At 43.6% G+C, this 27773-nt stretch overlaps 1 protein-coding gene across 1 annotated transcript; it reads left to right on the forward strand.

Moving 5' to 3' along the window:
- Window positions 1-608: 608 nt before the first annotated feature.
- On the forward strand, window positions 609-27341 carry PLEK (pleckstrin). Its single transcript, XM_010963765.3, has 9 exons — window positions 609-763; window positions 10211-10366; window positions 10589-10770; window positions 12104-12195; window positions 15858-16042; window positions 17403-17507; window positions 22841-22924; window positions 24163-24232; window positions 25650-27341. The coding sequence occupies exons 1-9, from the start codon at window positions 722-724 to the stop codon at window positions 25784-25786; spliced, it is 1053 nt and encodes a 350-aa protein (XP_010962067.1). The 5' UTR covers window positions 609-721; the 3' UTR covers window positions 25787-27341.
- Window positions 27342-27773: the final 432 nt, after the last annotated feature.

A 27773-nucleotide genomic window follows, 5' to 3' on the forward strand; every position in this document is an offset into this window, starting at 1 on the left:
CTGTTCTATCTCTTACCTGCAATTTCACCTTAAGACAACTGCTTTCTTCTCTGACCATGAGATTCCTTATGTCTAAGATACAGACAACAGTGTACCTTCCCCTGGGGGCTTCTTGTAAGAACTATGTTAAATGAGGTCGGCTGAGAAACACCAAGCAGAATACCTGAGATAGAAGCAGGTGTTCACTTACTAGCTTTTGCCTTTGTTATGCTAACCAGACGGTTCTGAATTTCTTGGCCTTTTCATTAAGTGTTTCTGGGATCTCAGGACTAATTCCTCAGCCAGGGCAATTTCCACCAGTAACGTTTCCTCTTCCTTTTATCATATATTTTTTATTTTTTAATTTTTTAAATTATAGTTGATTTACAAGATTGCGTTTTATTTTTTGTTTTTATTTTTCATTTTTTCTTCTCTTCAGGAGAATGATTTTTTTTTTAATGGCCATAAAAATTTACCTTGGATAAATATTCAACCCGGTTGTACTTTTAATGTTTCCAACATTAGCAAAGAGTGGGTTGTTTTGCTCTGCAGTTCCTTTTTCTGATCTTCCACCCGGGTGAGGGGAAGAGGGTGTGATCACGCGATCAACAGCCTACGGGAAATTGTGAAAGGGCTGTGGCTCTAGAAAAGCCACCGACATCGGCCCCAGCTCTCAGAGGAGGGCGAGCTTCTGGGACGACGTGTCTGAGACGGGACCCGGCCGTCTGTTTGTCCATCCGACATGGAGCCGAAGCGGATCAGGGAGGGCTACCTTGTGAAGAAGGTAAGCGAGGTGCCACCTACAGGGGCGTCCCTGGAGGGAGGGTTGGGGACGATTGGGGTCCAGCTTGGCGCTCACTGCCCGCTGAACCTGTTGGGCTGAAACAGGAGCGCATCGCAGCACGTAGAGTGTGAGGTTGGCTGGGAGAAGCCAGCACGTGTTCCACTGCTTTTTGGTTCTTAAAGGTGAACTAATCCAGCTCAGGTGCCAGTACAGCTTGATTTTGTGCGGCTGAGAATTCCAGGCGGCAGGGTCTGGAAGGTGAGGTCCTAGGCAACGTCCCCCATGACTTAGAGCATCCTTTGTAAGAGTCACGCAGGTATGTTATGCTCCAAGACTCAGACTGGTCTGCTAGAGCGGTTACTCCGCGAGACCATTCATTCGCGATTTAAATTCCCCTCCGCCTCTTTTTATTTTATGGAGAGGAGGAAGAAGAAAATGATAAAAGATGAGCTAACATAGTGATACAGTAATTGTATCTTCTTTATCTTTTCTTTATTGGACTGAAATCTCTTCATTCACAGTTCGTAGTCAATTTGTACTGTGTGCCGTTGAGATGGCAGGTGGAGGTACCCTGTTGAAGATTAGAAAACAGACATGCGTTTACTCGTAATCGCTGAGTCTCACTGGCGTGGCATCAGGAAATTGAATTTTGGTAGCACTGCTGGTTTTTCTCCTGACGCCCAGTGAATGTGGTGTCGCTGTGAGACTCACACCAGGGTAGGTTCACATGCCGCTTGTTGGCATCCTGTGGACAACACCTATGTGAACACGTACCCTCACACTGACCCACGTGATGAGCTCAGGGTGTCAGAACTGAGCTAAATTCAGTCCGTTCCTGTAGAGGTTCAGCTTTTTAATTAACTAAGAGTGTCATGGGGCTCTGTTTCAGGCCATTCATGGTTTAACATTTTAGCCTGAATGTCCTACATATGAAGGGGTGAAACAGCACGTATGGCTGCTTGAGTCTGTGTTGATTTACATCTGGAAGGGACCATGGACCGTCTGACCTCATTCCCTCATTTCCAGTAGAGTTAGCTGAGACCCAGAAGCTGGGGGACTGCTCGAGGTCACAAGGCTGTGACAGAGTTGGAACGAGAAACGGACTCCTCAACTCCTGGCACTGAGTCCTGTTGGTACACTGGGATTTCCTTAAAGTAAATTCAGTCTAGGTCAGGGTTTGTAATGTGTCTATGGCTGTGAGAGTTACAGGCAGATGCCGGAGAATAAGTGAGCCCTCAGCTGGTGTTCTCTCTAACTGGCTATATTTTGAAATATTCTTTGGAAAAGACACATGTATACACAGAGATGTATGCAGATTCTTTGCAATAGACATTCATACTCTCTTTGAAAACCAATAATAATAAATTTTGACATTTCTTCCCTGATCGCTTAGGCTAGTATCCTGAGAAGAGTAGGTGGATGGAAATATTTTCTGCAAAGGTTGCAAAGGTTTTTTTTTCCCTCAAAAAAAAAAAAATCCCCAAACAACTTAAGCATCTTATAATGCAAATTGTTGTTGCTAAGTTTGTATACTCATATTTTAAACTCTATAAATTACAAAGAAATTGAAGTCTAAATCTCTAGTAAGTGAGTCTGCCCACTAGAACACGAGGATGGAAGAGTTAGGGTTGTCAAGTGTATGGACTTAAATTAAGAAATAGTTTTTAATTAGTGAGAGTAATTCTCTCAGCTTATGTCCTGTGAATGTCAGTTTAGAAAATGCACCTAGGGAAAAACATATCGAAATTTCATACTGATTTTTCCACAATTTACATTTCCCATAATTTGCATGTCTACAATTTACATCTTTCATAGTTTCTGCATTTCTCTCTGGGACTTTTTGAACACTGGTTGCTATCATATATTAAGGTCCACTAATTTGTTATTTTAAAGAAATGTTTGCTGTAGAAATATTTCCTCTGTCCAAAAAAAAAAAAAAAAAAAAAAAAAGAGAAATATTTCCTCTGTCAGCTCCAGAACTACACCTGAAGCTAGAATTTCCCAGTAAGATGTTAAAGTTTTTAACTTATTTAGATGTCGCACTTATTTCAGCTTCTTCCAGGTTAAAAAGTATATGTCAGGACCCTAGCACACAGTAGGTGCCACATAAGTGACAATGATTATTGGTATCAGGGGTGCTGTACACGTCAGTAGGTTGGGAGTCCCCTTCTAGATGCTGATGGGCATATGTCCTGCTTCCTGGGTTGTTTGCCAAGCTAATAGTGAAGAAGGAGCTTGGAGATCTTTCTAACGAGGCTGTGAGATGCCTGGACTGTGGGAATTGATGCTAAACCATAATGGACAATGATATATAAATCTGCCTCCCGGTCACCTTTTCTTCTTATGCAGTTTAAGATACCTCGAGGGTAATAAAGAATATCTTTCTCCTTATTTTTGTTTTATGAAATATTCTTTTTATTGAAGATAAAGCTATTTGAGGTGGAAAAATACATTAGAATACACTGGTGCAAGCGTTTTGTCAAGTCAGAAATCTTGGGGTCAGCGGTCAATGGCACGGACTATAAAATGTTTCTGCTTTTCTTCTGTGCAAGATAACCATCCACAGTTCACAGTTCAGGTTTCCTTCTTTGCCTCCTGCCTAAGATCTTTAAATAAAGATGATGGTTAAGAGCAGGAGGGGAAAATACATGATTTGGTCATTTTGTAGCTTTTTCATTTTAAACAAGATCCAGATTTCCTTGCCTCAAAGTCTTGCCATTTTGACAAAAAAAAAAAAAAAAAAGTACATAGAGCTTAACATGTAGCAGTTAGCCATTGTATTAACTTCACTTCGTTCAATCTTAACCACCCTGTGCCATGGTATCTTTATTCCCATCTTACAGATGGGAAAACTGAGGCTCAGAGAGAATATGTGACTTGCCCACAGTTCAACAGCTGTAACGGGATGACCTGGGATTCAAACCCAGTCATTCTGAAAGGTGAGCTCCGCAAGCCAGCAGAAGGGCGGTTGGATGAAGTTTGCAGAGCCAGAGTGGGGCCTGGACAAACTGCACTGTGGGCAAGGCTGAGGGTTGTGACCTTGTCAACTTTCCTTTCTCTCTGATAAGGGGATTACTTCCAGCCAGTCAACATAAACATACATTGGAGGTTCTTGAAAACATACTACTGATTTGGATATGTTGATACTCAGAGCTTAAAAACAGAGAGAGGGGCAGGTTCCATGCAAGCAGTCACCTAGACTCTACCAAGTCACATCCCAAACCAGCCTCATTCCGAGAGGTTTACGGGGCCAACCGGCATTTCTGCCACAACCAATCCAGCAAGCACGTTGAGTGGCAGGGCTGCTCCAAGGAGTGTATTAGGGATCTCGGTGGCCGGTGAGGCTGGGAGAAAGCACAGGGATTGGGGTGGTGAGAAAGCGAAGGACAGGGGGCTTGGCCAACAAATAAAAAGGCTGCAAAAAGCTGATGCAGAAGATGGAAAGCCTGGGGGGAAACAGAGAGCAGGACTCAGGGGTCCCGGCCCAGCAATTCTGCCACATGGCACCTGTCTTCTGGACACAATGAAATAATAATGCGCCTCGATTTACACCCACTGTTCACTGTCATCACTGATTCACCATCAATGTACGTGGTTCTTGCCCCGCAGCAGGGGCAAATCTGAGCATTTAATGCGTCAGTGCATTTAAAAACTCATGACAACCCTAGAAAGTGGGTACAACAATTATCCTCACTTTACAGATAATGAAGTGAGGTACAGAGACGCAAAGGGCCTTGCCTGAGGTCACACAGCTATTAAGTGGCAGAGCTGGACTGGAACCCGCCAGCGTGGCCCCATTTTCACAAAGAGCCGTGCCTAATCACATTGCACGTGGCCTTCATGGGCTCTCATTGAGGGGACTGTCTTTTCCAAAGCACTGTTGTTGTGATGGGTGGTACCCAGGAGAACCGAACACCAGGATGACTTCACAGCATCGCCTGCAAAACTGTGTCATTCTGTCTGTGTGTGTGGGTACCGTATTTTGAGCACCGACTGCAAGCTGGGCATAGAGATAGGCCCTCTAAGTGTATTATCTCATTTAGTCTTTATGACTATGGGAACTGTATTAGTTTTATTTTACAAATGAAAAGACTAAGGTTTGGAAAAACTAAGGAACTTGCCTAAGGCCACACAGGCCCGAAGAGGCAAAGTTGAGATTTGAACCCAAATCCCTAAAACTCCAGACATCATGCTGGTAAGCACTCTGTGCCATTTCTCCATTGCTTACCTAATATGTTTTTATTGAGGAATTGTCCAAACCAGAAGAGTTTATAGTGAACAGATTCATTTCCTCGTCTTCCAAGTATTTAAACAGGCCCCCGATGGCCATTTCTTGAGGCTGTTACACAGGTGGCGTCATGGATCACGTGGGAAACGTGGATGATGCAATTTACAATGCAGCAGAAATAAGGATCTCATTTCATGCAGCACCAACTTAAAATAACACGTCCCACGAGTGTGGGAGGATGGATGATCATAACTCACGGTTCTGCTTTGCTTTTATATGTAGTTCTAACCATATGTGCGTTCCTTAGAATTCTAGCTGGGAACGTGTGAAAAGGGAAGTTTGGGGCAAAAGAGAAGTGAAGGAAGGTGTCTTCACTTGGTGGGAGGATCCTGGGGGGGGTTCGGCACCCCACAACCTAGCTGCCCCTCCCTCAGAGATGAGTCATGGCTTCTTTCTGCGAAGCTGCACACACAAAGGAAGGCTTGTCCCAGTTTGTGTGTTTATCACACTGGTCTGGAGTCGCTGGTCAAGGGCACTCTCCCCTGGTGGCTTGTGAACCTTTTGACAGCAGAGATGGCTTCTTGTTCATTTTCCTACCCCCTCCCCCAGGCCAGGGTCTGCATGTTGGAGCTGATCTATCATTATTTGTTGTATGAACATATCTCAAAGAAAGAGACTGGCCCAAAAGAGGCTCAGAGAAACCAAAGAATCAGAGCTTCGTATCATAGTAACTTAAAAAAAAAATTCTAATGGGGTCATTTTTAGCTATTCATGCTAAATGTCCTTGAGGGTTTTTAGGTTTTATTTTGTTTTGGTTTTTTTGCTTGCAGATGAGGCCCAAGGTTTCATATGAGGACAGGGGCGCCTGGAATTAGGAGACTAAAGGAATAATATGGACAGTGGGTGTTTGTAACTGATATGCAGAATCTGAGGGGTGAAAGGAATGTTAGGTATTCTGATAAGTATTGAATCGAACTTCTCCAATGTGGCCTGCATTTCTTTCGCTGACCCATTCCCCAGCATGCTTGGAGACCTCTGGGATCAGAGAAACTCACTAATTCAACTTTCTTCCTGAAATGATGCAGCAAATTGTTTGAGTTTTTTTTTTCCCTGAAACTTTCACCTCCTGGGACTTCAAAACAAGCCATGGCAATGTTTCACACCTCTGAAGACAGCAGTCATCTGCTCTGCCTGTCCCTTTTTGGGCTAAAACTTACCAGTTCCTTCAATAATTCCCCACCAGAGATGCCATCCTGTCACTCTCTGTTGAACAGGCTCCACTTTATCTGCAGCATCAAGATTCTAGAACATTCTTTAGGTGCACAGAATGACAGGGAAGAGGAAGTATTTATTGAGGGCTTCCTAGGTTCTAGATACTGCCCTAAGCAGCTTTTACATGGATTATTTTATTTAATCTCCCAGTAATCCTAAGAAATAGATAGTAGCATTATTCCCATTTGCCAGGTATAGAAAATGAGGTTTAAAACCTTCCTCAAGGTCACATTGCTGGAATGTGGTAGAGCTGGGGTTTGGGCCATCCAGCTCCAGGGCCCATGGTCACCCACTGGTTATGCTCCGTTTAGAGTCAGAGCATTACTTTCTTCCATTTAGAGTCCATGTTCCTATTTATATAGCCCATGAGTGACGTTAGTTTTTTGACAGCCCACTTCAAACTGCTGACTCATAGAGCTTCTTGTTTTCTCCCCCTCCCATACCCATTTCCCCAAATCTTCGCCTAAATATTTTATAAATCTTTTTTATAAAACTTATGAAAGAGTATGACCTTACCTTATTTAATTTGCATTTCTTTGAATGCTGTTGAAGATGACTATTGTTCTGTTTGTTAAACCCAGCTATTTCTTCTTTTGAGAATTGCCTCTTTCTATTGTTTGCCCACCTAAAAAAATTTGAGAGGGTTTGTATATTTCTTACAAATATATTTAATCTATAAATATATTTTTAAACTTGTGATTCTCAAGAGTTTGAAAAGTATATTAAGAATATTAACCTTTAATTATACGATAATATATTGTGAATATCCACACATTTTCATTTGCTTTTCAGTTGTTCAGGTTTATTTTGTTGTTTTTTGTTTTTTACTGTACAGAAATTCAGTTTTTTAATATGGTCAAACAGCTTGTCATTTAAGATTTCTTCTTTTGGTGTCAGGCAATGTTCACGCACTAAACTATACCCTTTCCATGAGTATGTACAGTGACTCATTTGGAAACTTTAAATCTGACTCAACATCTAAAACCTGCCCCTTCTGACTGTAATTGTATAGGTTTTGACTTATAATGAAAGAAAGAAGACATATGCTATATATATATATATATAAAACCTTTTGCATATGTATGTATATATGTATAATATAAAATGTATCTATTATATATAATCATATTATGATGTGATTTATGACTTAGATATGTTTTATGATTATATTATACACACACATACATATATGAGGTTATATATATATATATATAAAATACATAATTATAGCTATGTAGATAGATAGACATGCAGCTAAGTGGCCTAAAAATTGATTTAGATTCCAGAATTACTCACAGTTACATGAGAATCAAAAGGAAGATGGCATCTAAGGGGAAGTGGAAAGAACACACAATTGGGAAGACCTGGATTTTAATCCCAGTTCCACATCACCTGGCCTGGTGTACTAGCCTCAGTCACTTAACTGGTCCCCAGCTTTCTTACTGGTATGATGAGGGTGTTGGTGGTTGCCTGTCAATGCCTTTCTAGCACGGGCACTCGGTGATCGCACTTCCGGGTTGCTCTCGGGTGAACATCAAGAGGGTTAAGGATGGAGATGGGTAGATATAGGGGCAGCAGAGGGGAGATGCTGTCGGGTTACTCTAGTGGGAAGCTAGCGGGTGCAGTGATGGTTGAGAGGAGAGAGATGACCCATCATTCCATCACCAAAACCTAACTAACCACTGCCAAGAAAGTTCCCCTTTATGAGCTACTCAATTTCTCTTGTACTGAGAATCAGCCTCCTCAATGTGCATAATGGCCCTGAATCCCAAATGACACATCCTTCTCCGACTGAGCCAGACCCTGAGGCTACATTTGAATTAGGAAAGCACAGACTCACTTTGAACTGTTGGCTCCGTAGAAGGTTTATTTTAATTGTCCTCAGAAGGAGGGCACTGCTGGCTAACCTCTTCCAATTTATCCCAATTCCAAGGTCAAAATCCCTGAGTGACTATGGCAGTTATAAATCTTTGATAGGTCTGAGGTGGAATATAGAATTTTAAATTTGAAAGGCATTTTAACAGTCATTTAGTCCAACTTTTTACACCTAAATATATCTGCGAATATATCTTTTATTACTTTCCAGTATTTAAATTTTTATTAGACTTACCTACATATTACCCTAAAAGCGCATCCCAAATTTTAATATGTAGTAGTTTCATGTGTTGTTCATGTATTTATTAATTTTTCTCAATTATTTTGAAAAATTTCAAACCCACAGAAAATGGAAAAAAATAGTAAGACTACTTATATACATTTTCCCTGTATTTATCAACTGTTAACACATGGATACATTTGCCTTATCTCTCCCTATCTCTATATTTTTCTTTCTTTTTTTTTTTTGGAGTTTGAGGCAGAGTATTTTAAAATAAATATATGTACATATTTTTATGCTGAGATATCTGAGAATAAGGTTCACCCCTCATGCCTAAATTCATCAAGATATATCTTCTAAGAATTAGAACATTCTCTACTGTTTTCCAAATTGGATGTACCCGTTTGCATTCCTGACAGTCACGTATGGAAGTTCCAGTTACCATCCTTGCCAAGTCTTGCTTTCCTCAATCTTTTAAGTTTTTAGATTCTCTAGTGAGTGGGGAAAGGTATTTCATTGTGGTTTTAATCTGCATTTCCCCAATGAATAATGATGTTGAACACCTTTTCAGAGCCTTTTTGGATATCCTCTTTAATGAAATGCCTCTTCCAGTCTTTCGCTGTTTTAAAGAACAGATTGTATTTTTTCTTATTGATTTGCAGGAGCTCTTTATTTTCTGAATTTCTCTCAGATAGACATTTGATTGAAATTATTTCATGTGTTGGCATAATGTCTGACCTTGCCCATTTTTCTAAAAATGGAAATAACCCACTGTTGGCATGGATAGTTATTCCATTTGTATAGAAAAGAGATAGTGCGTTTTAATTTAAAAAAAAAATTTTTTTTTAGTAGCTAAGAGAAAGGAAACGCTTGGACAAGCAAAATGACAGTCCCACGAGTATTTATCTTCTTTGTGTAAATAGTCTTCCTTTTGGGCAACTGGACCTTTATATAGAGGCTCTTTGTATTTTCAGATAAGCTTCAGGATCTTCTGGGAACTGGATGATAATTCTATTTTGTAGTAGTCATGACAGTGTGACATCGTGGGTTCAAAGAGGAGAAGGAAAGAACCCTATTCTCTTCCTCTTCCAAAGCCCTCTCAAAGTATAGACAAGAAAGAGACTTGTCTACTCCTTCCTTGATGTGGTCAGAATGGTTATCTGTTGCTAAAGGAGGAGTTGGCATTAACCCAAACTGAAAATTAATTAAGTAAGGATTTTCCTAAAGGCCACGTTGACACGATGACATCACTCCAGCATTCTGCAAGTGTTTTTCATACCTCTTAGTCATGCCTGTACACAAGGCTGTATTCTCAGTTTCTTCCTGACATTTGTATTCAGATAAAATCTGATTAGAGCAAAGGATGGAAGTAACTGCAGCTAGCCATGTGTGGCCTCCACACCCATGGTGGACATTATTGATGGTGGACATTATTGATGGTGGACACTAGCTACTGATGGTGGCCCTTTTCCAGAAAGTCCAACTTCAGGCATTAGCTACTATTCAGTCTGAGTTGGCACTTGAGGGAGAACCTATTTGAACTGAAGGCAATGGGTAGGGTTGGGGACAGAAAATAAGCTACAGAATGTCAGCCTGAAATGCACAAGGAGAGTTCCCTTGGTAACGGCCCATGAGGTGTGTATACATTGCATCCTAAATCTATTTGTTTTAAGTTCCAACAGAATGTCATTCCCTTCATCCCTTGAAGGCTTCTCTTCTAGCAGCCTGGTCACACAAATATGGGTCACCTGCGTCCACGCTGGCCAAAGCTCGGCTATTCACCAAGTCCTGTGCCATCCATAGAAGAGCTTTAGAAAACATTGTTACTCAGCTCTTTTCATTTTCATGACAGGGGAGCGTGTTCAACACCTGGAAAGCCATGTGGGTTGTGTTGTTAGAAGATGGAATTGAATTCTATAAGAAGAAAAGTGACAACAGCCCCAAAGGAATGATTCCCCTGAAAGGAAGCACTCTGACGAGCCCTTGCCAGGACTTTGGCAAAAGGATGGTGAGTTGATGTCCCAACGAACACCTTGAGCCCATGCAGAGCCTACACAAGAGTGATGCTCCCTGGGCCGGTCCCTCTCCCCACCACTTACCTCCACCCTGGCCATTTGGGTCTCTCTTGGCCGAGCATGTCCAGAATGTGGTTGACTCAACTGCCGTGCTTCCTAAGGCAGCTCGGCGCCTTGAAAGGAGTCAGTCCTAATGGGATGTCTTTTGATTTCAGTTTGTGTTTAAGATCACTACGACCAAACAGCAGGACCACTTCTTCCAGGCAGCCTTCCTGGAGGAGAGAGATGCCTGGGTTCGGGACATCAAGAAGGCCATTAAATGCATTGAAGGAGGCCAGAAGTTTGCTAGGAGATCCACCAGGAGGTCCATTCGACTGCCAGAAACCATTGACTTAGGGTGAATTTCTGTGTTTGCTTCCCTTCACCCCCTCTCCTCCCATCCGCTTGAGGAAATGTCACAACATATCCCACTCTAAACCTTGACTTAGTCACCTCGGAAGGCTGTATCCACCCTTCCCCATCCTTAGTGCTGTTGCTTGATGTACTAAGATGTTTATCTGAGTATGGAGGAGAGATCGTGTCTTCTCCAAGTCCCAGCAGCTGAGGATTGGAGGCTAATGGAGATTAAATACCCTCATTCTGAATAATCTTGGCAGAGATAAAGGGGAGGGGGGGCGGAGAGAGAGACAGAGAGAGGTGAGAGAGGGAGAGAGAGACAGAAACAGAGACAGTAAGAGAAAATGCATCATTCCATTTATGAAGTAGCCATAATAAGTTCATCTTAAAAGACAGCTTCAGGATCTATAGGTAGGAAAAGGCAGGAGCTATGTGTCCAGGTAGGGAAGGTTTCAAGTTCAAGTTCATGTATTCAGCAAGGGTGAACACCCATCCTGGGCAGAAGCCATTTGTGCCCTGACCTAGTTTAATGGCCTCTGATGATAACTGGCCTGGAATTGCAGGTGATAAGTTGTTGCCTCAAAGTTGTTATCACATGAGCCCCTTTCCCTAGGAGTCTCTTTACTTTTTGCTAGTTTTTGCTTTTATGGGGAACATACCCTGAAACAGGAGCCATGCCAGGAGGAATTCCATGTTGGCTACTTAAAGTGTCCAACCAGAACTCTGTTTACATAATGTGGGAGGCGGGGAGTCCCTAGAAGGGGACTGAAGAAAGCCCTCTACAAGCTTAACACAGGACTGGGCAGGTCACAGGAGTTTGATGAAGTTTGTGCATCGAGCTTGGCGAGAATGAGCACTTTCTCTCATCAAGGATGCTTTTTGGTAAAGACCCAAGAGGAGGCACCTACTCTGGGTGGGGTGGTCAAGTAACCACATTCTGTTTTGTTGCTTGAAGTGTCCTCTTGAAGGACACTTAAGGAACTGGCACATGAGGACTGAGGGACCTTAAAGATCAAGAATATGTATAGAAAATCGGCTGGAGAACCTTTAATGCTTGGCGCCTAACTGGGACAACTCCCCATCTCAGGCACTAGGCGTTAAATCAACAGAGTTGAATGAATTTGAGACATTAAGTAGCTTCCTAGTACATTTTGCTGAATGCTGTGCAGGCCACAGATGTGTGCAGGTATGAACTCTACCCTTTAACTACTTATGATCTAGTGGAGAGATTAGGCTCAGGGGTCACCTGGGGAGGGGAAACCTTGTGCTCACACCCGGAGCGGACTGGTCGTTCTGGAATGTTCCTGCTTATCCATCTGTTTTTGTCTGTGCAGTGCCTTGTATTTGTCCATGAAAGACACCGAGAAAGGGGTGAAAGAATTGAACCTGGAGAAAGACAAGAAGATTTTTAATCACTGCTTCACAGGTAAACGGCCCTGCGGCGTGAACGGGGGTGGCTGGGGCAGGCAGTGTGGGGTTCTTGCTTGGCCTCAGGGGTGGGTGGGGGACGTGGAGTGTGGTCGGAGGGTGGGGTCATGGAACACAGACAGGTGAACATGATAATTGAACTTCCTTAGCATGGAAAGAGAAAGAAAGGTAGGGAAAAAAAAAAAAACTTGGTTGTTCAAGATAAAATTTCTGAAGTTCCAGCTGTATCAGTCAAAGAGTCATTCCCCCTCCCGCCCCAATAAATGACGGTACATTGAAATAGACACAGGGTTGAATAAGATGATACGCAGGCATCAAGATACACACTGTAAGGTCTAAGTGACAATGTTAGGGATGTCTGAGGCTGCACAGGGTCAGGCATGATGTGCTGTGAGTTTAGGTAGGTGATGTAGGGATTACAGACATGTTCTTTGGAGCCAGACTGCCTTGGTTCAAATCCCATCTCTGCAACTTACTAGCTGTAAAACCACAGGCCAATAACTTAGGCTTTCTGTGCTTCACTCTCCTTGTCTATCAAATGGGGACAATCATAGTGCACCTACTTTAAAGCTTGCTGTAACTGTAATGTGCTTAGAACAGTGCCTGGCACAAGCTACGTACTATGTGGTGCAAGTTCTCAGTATGGTTATTATGATTAAGAAGTCATATGTCTGCACAGACGATCAATTCTGTGAGGTCAGGAAAGAGAGAGAACTCAGGGGCAGTCGAGATGCGTAAAGGTGGTGCCTAAATTTTACCTTGAAAGATGGGTAGAATTTCACTTAGTATTTGTGGGAAGGAATTCTGATCAGGAGGCTGAGCAGAGGATGGTGAGGACAAAGTTATGGGGCTGGGATTTCTACAATATTCATTATGGAAAGAAAATGACCAGCCTGGTAGGGTTGAAAGTTCAGTAGGGGTGAAAATGGGACATACAGTTCGGGACCAGGTTGTCAGACGTCAGACATGGCTGACCTATGGTGATAGGAGAGGTCAAGGGAGGAATACTCTGAGAAGATGCAACAGACACAGAACCCGAAGGGATGCCCAATCAACAGGTAATTCACCAAAATGGTAGAAGTCGAGCTCAGGAAGGTGGCGGGATACAGGGTGTGACCTGGACAGAGCAGGTGGTATCCCAGGGGAATTCACCCTCAGCCAAGGTAGCAGCCCATTAACATCGGAGAACTCAGGGCTGAGATTTGGGATCAGGATACCACGCTGTGGACCGTGCAACGGAAACCAACAAGAGCACACAGGGCCCAAACTCTAGCAGGACTGAGGCCACCAAGACAGAGCCTCTGGAAAAGGAAACAAGGGGGAGGCTCTGCTGTCGATCTGGGCACAAGGTCCAGGCGAGTCTTACTTCCCGTGAAACCTGTTACTGAGTCCTGAGTGTTGGACTTGAACTTCTTAAGTCCTTTCCATTGAAGGTCAGAGTGGGCTCTAGAAATTCAGGTGGAGTTGAGCCTTGGTGTAGGAGTCAGGCCATCTCAGCAGAGAGACAAATTTGTGGCAGAGACTGGGACTCAGGCATGTGAAGGAGGACCTTGAGTGTCGGGTGACAGGGAAACTAGACTGAACTTGTCTTTCAAGCTGCCAGCACGCCCAGCTGAACAAATATGGAATGTAGGGTTAGAACACTTAAGTGACGGTCCATTGCAGGTGTAACTCAGGCCAAAGATCACAAACCCTCTGAGTCTTGATTTTCTCATTCTTGACAGAGACATGTAATTCCTGCCCTACGTCCTTTACAGGGCCACCACAAGGATTTAAAGCTGAACTGCAGTATAATTAGTTTATCCTTCTAGAGAAAGGACAGTGGGCAAAGCCTTTCATATATGAAATTCATGGAAGGTGCACTCGTCAGCCCCTTTCATCCTTGTTTCAAGGATGGCTTACCCTACTGCTCTTGCTTTGAAGACCTGGGACCTGTTATGTTGTCTCCCTGGTTGGCTACATTTGTGCAGAATATTTGTAATACAAAGCTTCATTGTAGCCTGCTAACAATCCAGTTGATGGGTCAATGTCCTTTTATTCTCCTTGCACTCCTCTCTGATTGAATGACTTCTCAAGGCTCCTGCTAGCCCCTGCAAAGATGTGACATTTAGTGCAAGGGATGTCACCCATTTTTAACTTAGGACATAAACACGTACGAGCATGTTGTTTTCTGCTTAAAAACTTGCAATGGCTCCCCACTGCCAAATTTCTCAATGTGCCATCAAAGCTCTCCCCCCTCACCCTGTGTCTTCCTCTCTCTCTGGCCTTCTTTTGCCTTCTCTCCACCAACTCCTCCCTCCACCTCCCAGCGGGATGACTTCATTCCTGCGTGTAACTCTTCATGCTGCTGTTGCCTCAGCTCCTGCTGGTTCCTGTCAGCCCCGGCCTGAGTAGGTGCTCGGCAAACATCTACTCAGTGTCACTTCCTCTGTGAATCTTTTCCTGATGAGTTATGCATAGTACCCTTCCCCCTGCCCACCCCCTCCACCCCTTCCTGCAGATTTGACCCAGCAGCCCCACTGCACTGACCCACAACAAAACACCCGTGAACAACACTTAACTTATCCCCCAGATCTACTTTTAGCTTCTCGGGGCGGGGGGAGCCCCCTCACACCCATGGCAGTACTTAGCACTTAGCAGATGCTCAATAGTTAATGGGATAAATGAGGGGGCTAGTAAAAACGATTTCTTTTTTAAATATATTTTTATTGAAGTATAGTCAGTTTACAGTGTTGTGCCAATTTCTGGTGTACAGCACAGTGCTTCAGTCATATAGGAACATACACATACTCGTTTTCATATTCTTTTTCACCATAAGTTACTACAAGATATTGAATATAGTTCCCTGTGCTATATAGTATGAACTTGTTATTTATCTATTTTATATATGGTAGTCAGTATCTGCAAATCTCAAACTCCCAATTTATCCCTTCCCAGCCCGTTTCCCCTCCCCGGTAACCATGAGTTTGTTTACTATATCTGTCAGTCTATTTCTGTTTTGTAAATAAGTTTGTTTGTCTTTTTTTTTTTTTTTTAAGATTCCACATATAATCTATATCTTGTGGCATTTTTGTTTCTCTTTTTGGCTTTCTTCACTTAGAATGACATTCTTCAGGTCCATCCATGTTGCTGCAAATGGCATTATTTTGTTATTTTTTATGGTACTGCTAACAACTATTTCTTTATGCATGCCTTACTCCTTAAGGAGCATGTAGATGGTTTGTTTGTTTGTTTGTTTGTTTGTTTCTTTGTTTCTTTCTTTCTCTCTCTCTCTCCCTTTCTTTCTCTCGCTCTTTCTTCTTTCCTTCCTTTGTCTTTCTTTCTTTCTTTCTCTTTCTTTCTTTCTTTCTTTCTTTCTTTCTTTCTTTCTTTCTTTCTTTCTTCCTTCCTTCCTTCCTTCCTTCCTTCCTTCCTTCCTTCCTTCCTTCCTTTCTTCCTTCCTTTCTTCCTTCCTTCCTTTCTTCCTTTCTTTCTTTCTTCCACATGGTTCCTTTTCTTTCCAGGTATCTATCTCACTGATTCCATTTTTCCTTCTTGGAATAGCAGGGAAGATGAGACAAATCAGATACTTGGGTGCTGTGAAGCTGTCTCCAAGGGTGACTGTCAGTGACTTGTCCTTTGGTTCAGAGAGTTAACCTTCCCTCTGACGGTCCTTTCCAGGTAACTGTGTCATTGACTGGCTACTTTCCAACAAGTCTGTTCGGAATCGCCAGGAAGGCCTCATGATCGCCTCCTCCCTGCTCAACGAAGGGTACCTGCAGCCCGCTGGGGACCTCTCCAAGAACGCTGTGGACGGAATTGCTGAGAACCCTTTCCTCGACAACCCCGACGCCTTCTACTACTTTGTAAGTGAGGGAGCCACCCGTCCACTCCTCCTGGGATGGGGGCTGCCTCGGGCAGGTTCTAGGTTGATTTCAGTTCATATCTGCATTGCAAAAAAAAAAAAAAAAAAAAAATAGAGCTTAGCCCTACAGAGTTGTTCCATGTCCCTGACCTGACAGTTGTCCCCTTCTACAATGCCTGTCACATCCATTGAGTCCATTCAGAGGAAAATATTATTTACTTGAACGGTTTTCTTTATTTACTTAAAAGATGCCATATCTATTCTTATTCTAAGCAATAATTCATTTATAAAAATGTATTAGGCCCTAGTGCATGGCAGGCACTCACCAAGACAAAGGGGATACAGTAGTGGAAAAAAAAATAACAGGCAAAAATGAAGGCCCTCTGAGAGCTTCCTTTCTGGAGGGAGGTGTGCAAAATCACAATGTACTAGCTGTGTGTTTCCACATAGACATTAAAGCACGTGACTCCATACAAAACGTGTCCCTCTGCGCTCCCTCCTCCAGCCCTCTTGCGTCCCGCTGGTGGCACGCTTACCGCAGACTGGGAAACGCGATTTTATAGAATATGCACCTAATCTTGGGTTAACATGAGAAATCCGGCCACAGTGGATCTCTAGGGGAATTTTTGGCAGTTTTGATTCTATTTGAGGTCAGAGCACAAAAGTAAGGAAGCTACTTACAAAACTGAAGTGAATGTCCCTAAGAGAGTTTCACTTCACTTTGGGGGAAGTTCCCCTGTCAGAATTTCTTTTTTTCAGAATTTTGATCTGGTTATTTATGACTATTTAAATGTGGGATTCTAAAAACACCCAGCACAGCGACTCCTCTTCCTCTGTGCAGTTCATTGCTCTCTTCGAGTTGAGCAAGTCCCAGTCCCCTCCTGCCCTCAGAAGAGGCGGCCAGGCACATGATCTTGGTCGTGTCAGAGTGAAGGAGCTGAGGGGCCGAGGTCGTCCCAGAGACTGGGCGGTGCAGTGTCGTACAAGCTAGCCAGCTTCTGCTCTCACAGTTGTGGCCATGAGGTCCCAAGAGAAGGAAGGCTTTGAAGGAAGATAAGTGCTGAGCTGGACTTTAAGTAAGGCTCGGAGACCAAGAAACTGAAAGGATATTGACAAGATTGTGCTGGAATGGAGACAAGAGAGCCTCTAACAGCAAGAAACAAGCCTCTAGAAATAAGAAAAGAGGGGAGGGGAAGCGAACTACCCAAAGACAACTGTCAAATTGTGGTTGGGGTATGAACCACAGAGGGAAGGAGAAGGCACCTGCCCCAGTGCCTGGAGGGGAGGGAGAGGTGCAGCTTGTTTAAAGAGCCATGTGTCTAAGACTGGGAAAGTAAACTTGCTGTTTGGTTTCCCAATAGCCAGACAGTGGGTTCTTCTGTGAAGAGAATTCCAGTGATGATGATGTGATTCTAAAAGAAGAATTCAGAGGAGTCATTATCAAGCAGGGATGTTTACTCAAACAGGTGAGTGACACCATTGTTTCCTTCTAGCCTTTCTCCCTTCCCAGGTCCCTTTTGTTTCTAAATTACCAGACGGTATTTTGTTTGTCCAATAGTCAACCAGAAAATGAAACTCACTGAGTGAAAACGAGACACATAGCTAAGGAGGTGATCACCACGGCATCAGGTCAGGAGAACAGAGGCAGGCAAGGCGGGGAGCACCTCTCGATACAGGGAAACACCTCTTTTATCAATTCATGGGAAAATACATGTTTCAGTGAAAATGCTGACCTTTTCACGAGCTGGAGGATATCAACTGGTGAAGAGATGCCATCCAAAAGATGGAGATGTTTCATAGTAAAAGTGTTTCCACCAGCCTAGCCCTACTTCACAAAGTAACCAGGAAACAAGCCACATCCAAAAGAGGAACACCATAAACCGCTGACAGCCAGGAAGTACCACTCCAGACTGTGGGAAGGTCATGGTGAGACCAAATTCAGGCCAACTATGCAAGAGCAGCAGCCGACAAAGGTCAAATCCAGCCAGAGGGCATGGATTCAGTCCTGGGGGGGAGTCATCACTAGGTATCCACGGGTACCAGCCACTGTTGGTCTGGCAGGCAGGGGCTGGGGTGAGCTGAAGAGCTCTGTAAGTTACCAGGCACCAACGCACAGGATGCCAAGAGACAAGACAACACAAGGGCTGGGGCTGAGTGAGGAAGCTGGGGCCAGCTCCTTGCAGAGGAAGAAGTAACAGGGGAACACGGGGATTTTCAGGGTGAAACAGCTGCTGCTTGCATATGTTGTCATAGAAGCCAAAGCTGCTTTCTAAGGCCAAGGTCTTGCTTCGTGGCTGTGCTGTGCGCGGTCATAAAGGCACTGCTCAGTATACAACAGAGAGAGTCTGGTTGCTGTTAGGAGATTTCTGTGCATTGTCTAAAGGTCCCATGGGACTGAGAGATTTGACTTGTCATACGACTCTGAACTTCCAGGGTGAAGAGGGAAGACCCAAGGTTGAGCATGTACTTGCATTTAAAAAGGAGGACTTGGGGTTAATTGAGATTAACTATAGATACGGGGCGGTGGGGCATTAGGGCGGAAAACTTACCGTAATATCAGGTATTTTGAGAGAACAGTGTCCTAAGAAACAATCCTGCAAGGGTTTAGAAGAATTCACAGACTATTCTAATAACTCTTATGACAAGGTGCCCACCGACTAAATTAAAGGCCAAGCAACTATGATGAGTTTGCCCATCACGTGCTTCCTCTTCGGCTCTGGCGAACGTTCCAATGTTCCTAGCTCTTTGACTACAGGTGCTGAAAGGTGGCTGTTAAGGCAGAAGTAACTTGGGAGGGCATTGCATCTTTTCCTTATTTTGTTGATTCCATCTATAATTCTAGATTGGTATCTGCTATTAGTGACTTTGCTTGATGCTCTGACAAGGCTTAGGTTAGGGTAGAACCCTGAGAAAACTGAACATGAAGGTTGAAAAGGGGGTAGACAAAGTCCAGGCTGGACTGGAGTCACGTCTGGGCAAAGGACCTAATGGAGATGCTGATGGTCAAAAGTCGGATGAGGTAATGGGTGTGAGTGTGGGTTGAGGATAATGGGGGCTAGAAGCAGGCGTACTTCCTTTTTATCCTTTGCCTTCCCTTGCGTGGCCTTTGACGGGCACAGTTTAGCCTTACCTAGCCCATTGGTGCATATTTTAATCCAAGCAGGGTCTGTTAAAATTGCATCCCAGGCCAGTTAAATCGGTCTCTGGATTTTACGGATCCCGAAGAGATTCTGATGTCTGGTCAAGGCTAAGAACCACAGAGTTAACCTTTTTCTTAAATGTTAATTTATCCTGTTATCAAAATACCACTCTGTAAATTGTCATGTTTATAAGCCTCCTTTTAACACGAGGAAAACGGAAATCTTTGTGTATTGAGGAATTTTGTTCTTTTTCAATTTTCTCCCCCCTGATTTTGCAGGGAGGGAAAGGGAACAAAAACCTCTTTGACTTGAATTGACAGCCCCCTTTAATGTTTCCCATCTCTTATCTCAGTGGTTTATAACTCTGGTTCATATCAGAATCACCCAAGAAATTTTCAAAAATCTCCTTTTTAAGTACCACAAAACTAAAGCACCTCGTGTCTACTGCTGGGAGTCAGCCAGGGTTAACCCGTGTAGAAAGCTCATCTCAAAAAAGGACACCTGTGCTCCATGCCTCACAGGTGGGAAGCAGCTGCATCCAACTGGAGGTCAGTCCCCGCTCTCTCCACTAGTTCTCCCCACTCCTCCCATCCCAGAGGAAATAATTCTATTTGGGGCTGTAGCAAGTTTGAGGATGAATGATATTGGGTTATAGTCAATATAATTATTTTTTTCTGTAATTCATTCTGCTATGATGCTGAATGAAATATCTAGTTCCTCTACCACGTGTACTTTCTCTGATGAGGAGGGACACTGTGTTATGTGTGTTTTTCTTGTATCTGCTGCAGAGTTCGGCATCCTTGGTGGGTCTGTAATAGGCAGTAAACATTTGTCGAGTGAATTGAATTGAATATATGTACAGTTGTTTCTCAGTATCTGCAGGGCATTGGTTCCAGGACCTGCCACGGATACTGAAATCTGTGGATGCTCAAGTCCCTTACAGAAAATGGCGTCGTGCATAGATGACTTGACAATTCTGGAAAACCCCAAGCATGTGTGCATTCCTTAAAATGCCTCAGGAAATACTCACTCAATGAAAGATAGCTCTTCAGTGCATCACTTTGTGATGCCAGTGAGGGCTTAAAGGTGATATGGCGGTTGGCCAGGGTCGGCTGATTTCACATCCACCAGTCCTTTCCTCTTCCATTGACACATGAGAACTTGATATTCACCTAGTGATTGCATAAAAGAACACAATTTGTGTGTCAGTAGATCAGGAGGAAATGGGGTGGGGCAGAAACCTTAGTGTCCTCATCCTATGGGCGACATCAGCTAAGGCAAAGAGCAGAAACTCATAATAAGAATTTTAGAAGTTGATGCTTTACAGAAGCCATTCTGGATATGATATTGCAGCTAGAAATATTCTCTGTTCTCCCATATGACTCTGTAGGGTTCCTGGTTCTACCCTTCAGGCAAGTAAAAGGTTCTTTGGAGATGAGCTCCTTGACCAAATGCTCTGCCAAATAACTTAGATCCATTCTTTTTTTTTAATTTTTAAAATTTTTATTGAAGTTTAGTTACTCTACAATGTTTTATTAGTTTCAGGTGTACAACACAGTGATTCTTCAATGTACACACGCATATATATATTCTTTTTCATATTCTTTTTTCCTATAGGTTATTACCATTGAATATAGCTCCCTGTGCTATACAGTAGGATCTTGTTGTTTATCATTTTATATATAGTAGTTTCTACTGCTAATCCCAAACTCTAAATTTATCTCTCCCCACCCACCTTCCCCTTTGGTAACTGTGGGTTATGTGGTAACTCTGTCTGTGAGTCTTTTTCTGTTTGGTAAAAGTTCATTTGTCTTTGTCTGATTTATTTCACTTGGTATAATCTCTAGGTCCATCCATGTTGCTGCAAATGGCATTATTTTATTCTTTTTTATGGCTGAGTAGTATTCTATTGTGTGTGTGTGTGTGTGTGTGTATCATTTGTCTGTCAATAGACATTGAGGTTGCTACCATGTCTTGACGATTGTAAATAGTGCTGCTATGAACATGGGGTGCATGCATCTTTTCGAATTAGAATTTTCTTCTTTTCTGGATATATGCTGAGGAGTGGGATTGCTGGATCATAGAGTAAATCTATTTTTAGTTTTTTAAGGAGCTTCCGTATTGTTTTCCATAGTGGTTGCACCAAGTTACATTCCTACCAAGAGTGACGGAGAACTTACACCCATTCTTTTTTTAAGATTAATTAATTTTGTTTTTAATTGAAGTACAGTCAATTACAGTGTGTCAATTTCTGATTAGATCTATTCTTGAAAGCTCTTTTTAAGTTCCTCTGACCTGGCATTAGGAAGGAGAGAGTTTGCTAAAATCACAAACATTTCATTGCTTTCTCTACAAGCACAATGAAGACTTTTGGAAAATTTGTGTATGTGTGTCTCTCAATGAGTGTTGCTTCAGACTTAACAAATAATCTTCAGATTGGCAAGATAGAAATTACATATTTTCTAATCTAATTTTGGGGGCTTCTGGGTTATTTAAGCCTTTTGAATTTACTGTGGGAAATCATAGAATCAGGTTTAACATAACATTTTTAAAAAACTGCTATAAGCTAGTTAAAATAACTGGGCAATTCAAAGCAATTACAAACAGATGTGAGGTGGCTCCCTTGTGCTGGGCACAGTGCTGGGTATCGGAGGAACAAAGATACATAAGACACAGATCTTGCCTGAAGACCCACAGTATAGACAATGTCGTGTTTCATTCTACGGGGAAGGGCCATGTCCTGTTCTCTTTCATTATGTCTGTCACAACCACTGTGGCTTCCCATTTCCATTGTTGCATTCTATTGTTAGTCCCGAATAATTTTATGCTGAGATTGTTGCAATCATTTCTTAACAACCTCCTTTCTATCTTCTTATCTTTCCCCCTGGCTTATCTTTAACTTAGCCAGCTGGTCCATCCTGTAGGTTGTCCCCCATGTTAATCTTCGTAAAAATGTCCTTGTAACCTTTTCGCTTCCAACTCAAAAGCCATCAGTGACAACAGCCCCCATGTTTTGTTTCTCCTAAGTCTCTTCCCACTTTTCCAGCCTTGCCTCTGCTGTTCCTCATGAACCTTGCCTTCTAGCCTGACTGGTCTGACTCGTCAGCATCTGAATGTCCTTGTATATTCCCACTGCTGCTTTTTTCTTGTCGATGGTCTGTCTCCCCACTCACCTCTTTCTCTCCCATCCTGTGTGTCCCATGTGGGTAGGTGGGGGTCTTCTTGACATCCCAAACCCACCCACTTCATTTAAATCCTTTGAAACCCATTATCTGCACACATGATTTGATTTGGACTTTTGCTATTTTATATTTCCACACAGCTTATAAACTCTTTGAAGATCAGAGCCATGTCTTAAATCTCTTTATAGCCCCCACATTATCTAACATAGTAAATTGTACAGGTGACTAGCTTCTATCAGGCTCAAGCTGTGAGACGATCTTAGAAATCATTTAATCCGTAATTTAACAACATTCAAATTGTTCACTGGCTCCAGTGCTGTCTCTGACAAAGACCTGGGCTGTGGTCTGGTTTCTCCTGAAGTTAGTATTTCATTCTTTTTCTTTTTTCAATTCAACGAAACTTATTTGTAGGTACTCTGAGTACAGAGTGATGCTGAAAACTCATCATTCCTTTTTCTGTGTTGATCCTGGACACAGGGGCATAGGAGGAAGAACTGGAAAGTGAGGAAGTTCGTTCTGAGAGAAGACCCTGCGTACCTACACTACTACGACCCTGCTGGGGTGAGATGCTGTGGGCGATAACTCTGTTCCCCCAGAAGCTTCCGCTGCATCTGTTCACTGGGCTCCCCAGCCCTCTTTCTGCTCTGTTGACAGTCCTTCCCTCTTCACCCACTCCCTTCTTTTCCTCCCACCCTCCTCTACCTTTTCTTACCCCCTCTTATTTCAGAGATCTGAGATCTTTGGCTTGGAGGCCAACAGAACCTCAGGGAGGGAAGAAGATGTCACTCTATAATCATTTATTTGGTCAACTCAACATAATTTTTAACATACATATATATTTTTTCAGATTCTTTTCCATTATACATTATTAAAAGAAACTGAATATAATTCTCTGTGCTAAACAATAAGTCCTTATTGCTTATCTATTTTATGTGCAATAATGTGTGTCTTTAATCTCAAACTCCTTATTTATCCCTCCCCTGCCTTTTCCCTCCGTGGTAACCATAGTTTGTTTTCTGTGTCTGTGGTCTGTTTTTGGTTTGTAGATAAGATTTGTATCATTTTTTTTTAGATTCCACATATAAGCAATATCATATGATATTCATCTTTCTCTGACTTACTTCACTCAGTATGATAATCTCTAGGCCCATCCATGTTGCTGCAAATGGCAATATTTCATTCTTTTTTAACATAAATTTTTTTGTTTGCTCCAATTGGATATTTTCAGAGGAACTCAACCAGTCCAACACTTGGATTTGGTTTAAGACACAAAAAAGTGGTAATTCCTCTTCTAGGCCAACTTGGATGAGACCATTGCTTGAGTCCAGCCTTTTGGGCTGTTGATTATTCAGAAGAGGGCTTTTCCCAGTAAAATGAAGCCCGTGGGTCTGAGCTGGGTCCTCAGCCTCTGCTTGCAGGGCAGGCTCTTTGATTCCCTCCCGTGATGTTTTACTGTGACGTCAGTTGCGTGGGGCCAAGGGGCTCTGGAAACACACGGCTCTCCTCTCACGGGACGTGGTGATTCAGCCTTACCACCTCCCCTGCCCCTTTTCTCCAGATCTGAAGCATAGACTGACTTGTGTCTCCTTATCCAGCTTCCACCCCGCCTGCCCTGTCCCCCAGGGGAAGTGGCTGGTGGAGGATCCGGAAGGGATTTCCTTTTGTCTCCTTCTGCTCTTATCTATTTGAGAGCCCTCGGTCTATCCCAGAGTGAGTCTGTGTGGCTTTGCACCAGCAGGACAAGGTATACCCATTCATTGTACTTTGGAACCATGCTGAAGGACTCCTCTCTCCTCCAGGGGGAAGATCCCTTGGGAGCGATTCACTTGAGAGGCTGTGTGGTGACCTCCGTGGAGAGCAACCCAGATGGTAAGAATGACTTTTTGTGGGAGGGAGGTGTGTCTACGCAGGCTCCCTCCCCACACCTGGTCGTTCTGAGCCGACAGCACTCCCTCCCTCCCTTGCTGACTCAGGCATGAATGAATTTACTGTCTGAAAACTTTGGAGAGACCCAGACTCCTTGTCTCCCAACTGCTGCCCTGGATCTCTGGGCCCCAGGGAGCTGGAGTGGTTGTGCGGGCACCTCTGGATGAATCCTTGAGCAATGCTGAGTCCATCATCTCAGAGCCAGCTTAGATGGAGAGACTTGTTACCTGTGGACGCCTGTGACTGAGCCCTGGCAGTCCTTCAAAGGGCCTTTATGTATCCAGACCAGGACCCCCCCCCCCAACAAAAGGGACGTTTGTGCAGTTAGGCAGCATAGGGGGTGGGAAGTACTCCTGGGTTCTAGTTAGAGCTATGCTAGTTAGTTAGTGGTATGACCTTGGGTGAGTTCCTTAACTCCTCTGGGTTTTAGTTCCTCCTCTGAGAGTGATGGAGTCTTACCAGATGACCTCTGGGTCCTGATCATAAGTCTGTGATTCAGTGATGGAGTAACCATGTCAGTGTAGACTTGACTTCTCAGGTGCAGGGATGAGTGTGTCAGTGGGAGGAGGTGGTTCAGACATCCGGACCCTGGCTTTGCCTTGTCATTTGGGGTTTGTGATGTTATAGAGGTTGACAGGGAAACACCACAGCTGCAAACCCCAAGAGTTTTACTATGCCCTGATCCGCCCACCCCCTTCTCCCTGAAGAGTTATCTTTGGTGTCAGGGTGGGGAGAGTGCTGTTTTTTGATCTGGGACGGGTGTTTTAAGTCTTGTCACAATATTGGCCAGTTTGCTGCCTTCTGATCTTTCAGCAGAGACTCTCACTTAGCCCTCGATAAACAAACAAACAAACAAACAACAACCAGTTCAGGTTATACTGGTGGGACTGGTAGTGTACCTGTTTTTTTGATTGTTTGTTTCTTGTTTCACTTTTTTTTAAAAACTCTATAAAGGTAAGCCCTTGGTTTATATTATGAGCAGAGGAAAGGTATTCACTACACACTGTTGTAAGATACTCATTAAACAGCATTTGTACACAAAAGTGAGAATTTTAGTTTGCTTATAAACTATAAAAGAAAACGATTCTCCTTGAGTGTTTTACTTATTTCTTAAACACACACACACACACACACACACACACATACACAATCATGCTTTGTACCTGTCTCTATAAATACTATATATAAAATCATGCAATGAACATATATGATCGCACAATGATGGTAAGTTTGAAAGGCACGCGTTTAATTTTCTTAGAACACTCAAAAAAATGGGGATTTCATTACTTGCAGAAGGGGGGTGGGCTAGGTGGCCTTTTGGGTACCCATGTGCACGGTCATTCACTTTCTGTCTCGCCAGGCAAGAAGAATGAAGAAGAGAACCTCTTTGAGATCATCACGGCTGATGAAATTCACTATCTCTTGCAAGCGGCCACCCCCAAGGAGCGCACCGAGTGGATCAAAGCCATCCAGGTGGCCTCCCGGACCAGGAAGTGAGGACGCATCTGCAGCTCGACACCCCCATCCCAAGGGGACCACACGGATAAGCTTGGTCCAGGACCTGCGGCCACTTCTAGGATAGATCAATGAGAAAGGGCCCAGGGGTGGGACATTGTCATCCCTGGGGGTCCTGAATGTTACTAACCACATGCCACGTGATGTTCACCTGCACCAACCACATTGCTCACTGAAAGCTCTCGGCCACTCTCCACATCGCCCAAGCAGATGTGACAAGCTGTGCGGCCTGGGGACATCGCTTACTCTGCCCAGGTCTCAGGTTCCTCCTCTGGAAAACAAAGGAGATGGACTAGGAGAGCCCTGAGGTCCTCCCTAGCACCAGAACCCAAAGCCCTGTGCTTCTAATACCCATGGCAGTGCAGCCGGAGTCCCTCCGTGACCCAGTCTTGGTCTTCAGAACCTGAAACAACTCCTCCCTTTAAGCTGTTTGCCCATCTATCCTAAGAGCATGAGGTACAAACCTCTTTGGTTCCCTTTGGCTGCCTTTCCTTGCTCTTGGCCACAAGATCATGTTTCAGCTCAGTGAAGAAGAACTCTCTTCTTCCTTCTTTGCCCTACCCAGAAACTCCCTGAAAGCCAGTCCCTCAGGGGTGGCTTCTAGCTTGAAGCCTTGTGACTACAGCCTGGAAAGTTTCGTCTTCTGAGACGGGGACTGGTGGAAACCAGAAGTAGCCAAGGGTGCCAGTCAGGAACGTTCCATGCCTACTGGAGGCTGGTCTGACAAGCGGCTGTCTTTGTCCCTTTCCAGAGCATTGCTCTGTCATGTATTCTGATTAGGAGTGGGAACCCCAAGTCTGCAAGACTCTGTTTCATTCTAGCGTTTACAGAAAAAAGCAGTCAGGTGGGTTTTCCCTACGGAGTCTCTCCATGGGTGAGGGGGCTGGGCCGACGTGTCCCCCCAGCTCCAGCAGGTGGGAGGGGCTGGATCACAGGCCAGCTGATTGGATGATGGGTTTATACAAAGACAGCACTGAAAGGACTTAATGCGTGGAGGTGGCCGTCACACTGTGCCGTGCCTTCAGTTCTCCAGTTAACGATATTGTGGGCGTGCCTGAGCTTTAAACCCAAACTGTCCCAGCTCCTGCTTGGCCTCCGAGGGGCCTCACGAGCCCATTATCAACCAGAGGGATCTGATCTACACTCAAACTGTGTACCTGTTTCCAATTTTTGACCCTGTCCACTAGTGATTCGAATCCAGACTTGAGAAAGAAACCAGGTATGAGCGTGAAGGTGTATTTTCCAACTTCAGATTTTTAATTCGACGGACCTAGTGAGGAAAAGAAAGTAGAAACCTCTCCCTGACTTTGTTGGCTCCTGCCTTTCCCTCCCCCAATCACATACAGCGTCCTTGAGGCTGTTCCTACTCCCAGGTTGTTTTCTCAGTGGCTGAGAGGTAAAAGACTACCTTTTCCCTGATTCTTTAGTGACCTGTCTTAGAACGTGCACAGTAGTTTGCCTACATACAAGGTTAAAAGTATTTATTAACATAGAGCCCACTTTATGTTTTGAAATAAATCTTACCGTGTATGGTGTCTTCTTGGTGTGATGACTCTGATGTTTTTCCTGCTGTTAGTGACTTTCCTTTTCTACAACCTACTTCCACTTGCTGAGGATAAAACCATCTCTCATCTCGTGAGTCATGTCAACGACTTTATGACTTTTTTAAAAAACGATGTGTATTCTGTTGTAACAATTCTACCTAATAAAACTGAAAACTGAAAAACCAAACCAAACCAACACCAAATTGTATTCTAGGGAACAAGAATATGAGGAAAATAAAGATGAGGCTTAGGGAATAGGAAGCTATATGGGCAGCATATCTTCCTACTCCCTAACCTTTTATCACTAATTTTTAATTTATGAGACCTTGATTATAATGTTTAGGCAAGCAAAAGAATCCATAAATGGCTGTTATTTGTTAAGACTGCAGAAAACGATTTACATTAGGGGAAAATAAGTTTCTAAC

The sequence above is a fragment of the Camelus bactrianus genome, chromosome 15 (assembly GCF_048773025.1).
Source record: "Camelus bactrianus isolate YW-2024 breed Bactrian camel chromosome 15, ASM4877302v1, whole genome shotgun sequence".
NCBI lineage: Eukaryota > Metazoa > Chordata > Mammalia > Artiodactyla > Camelidae > Camelus > Camelus bactrianus.

What these genes read in the sequence shown, in the direction of transcription:
- PLEK (XM_010963765.3), top strand. Translation starts at nt 722, where the DNA reads ATGGAGCCGAAGCGGATCAGGGAGGGCTACCTTGTGAAGAAG. An exon ending in TTTTAATCACTGCTTCACAG is followed by an intron (nt 12,196 to 15,857) that starts GTAAACGGCCCT and finishes GGTCCTTTCCAG; the next exon opens with GTAACTGTGTCATTGACTGG. An exon ending in CCGACGCCTTCTACTACTTT is followed by an intron (nt 16,043 to 17,402) that starts GTAAGTGAGGGA and finishes GTTTCCCAATAG; the next exon opens with CCAGACAGTGGGTTCTTCTG.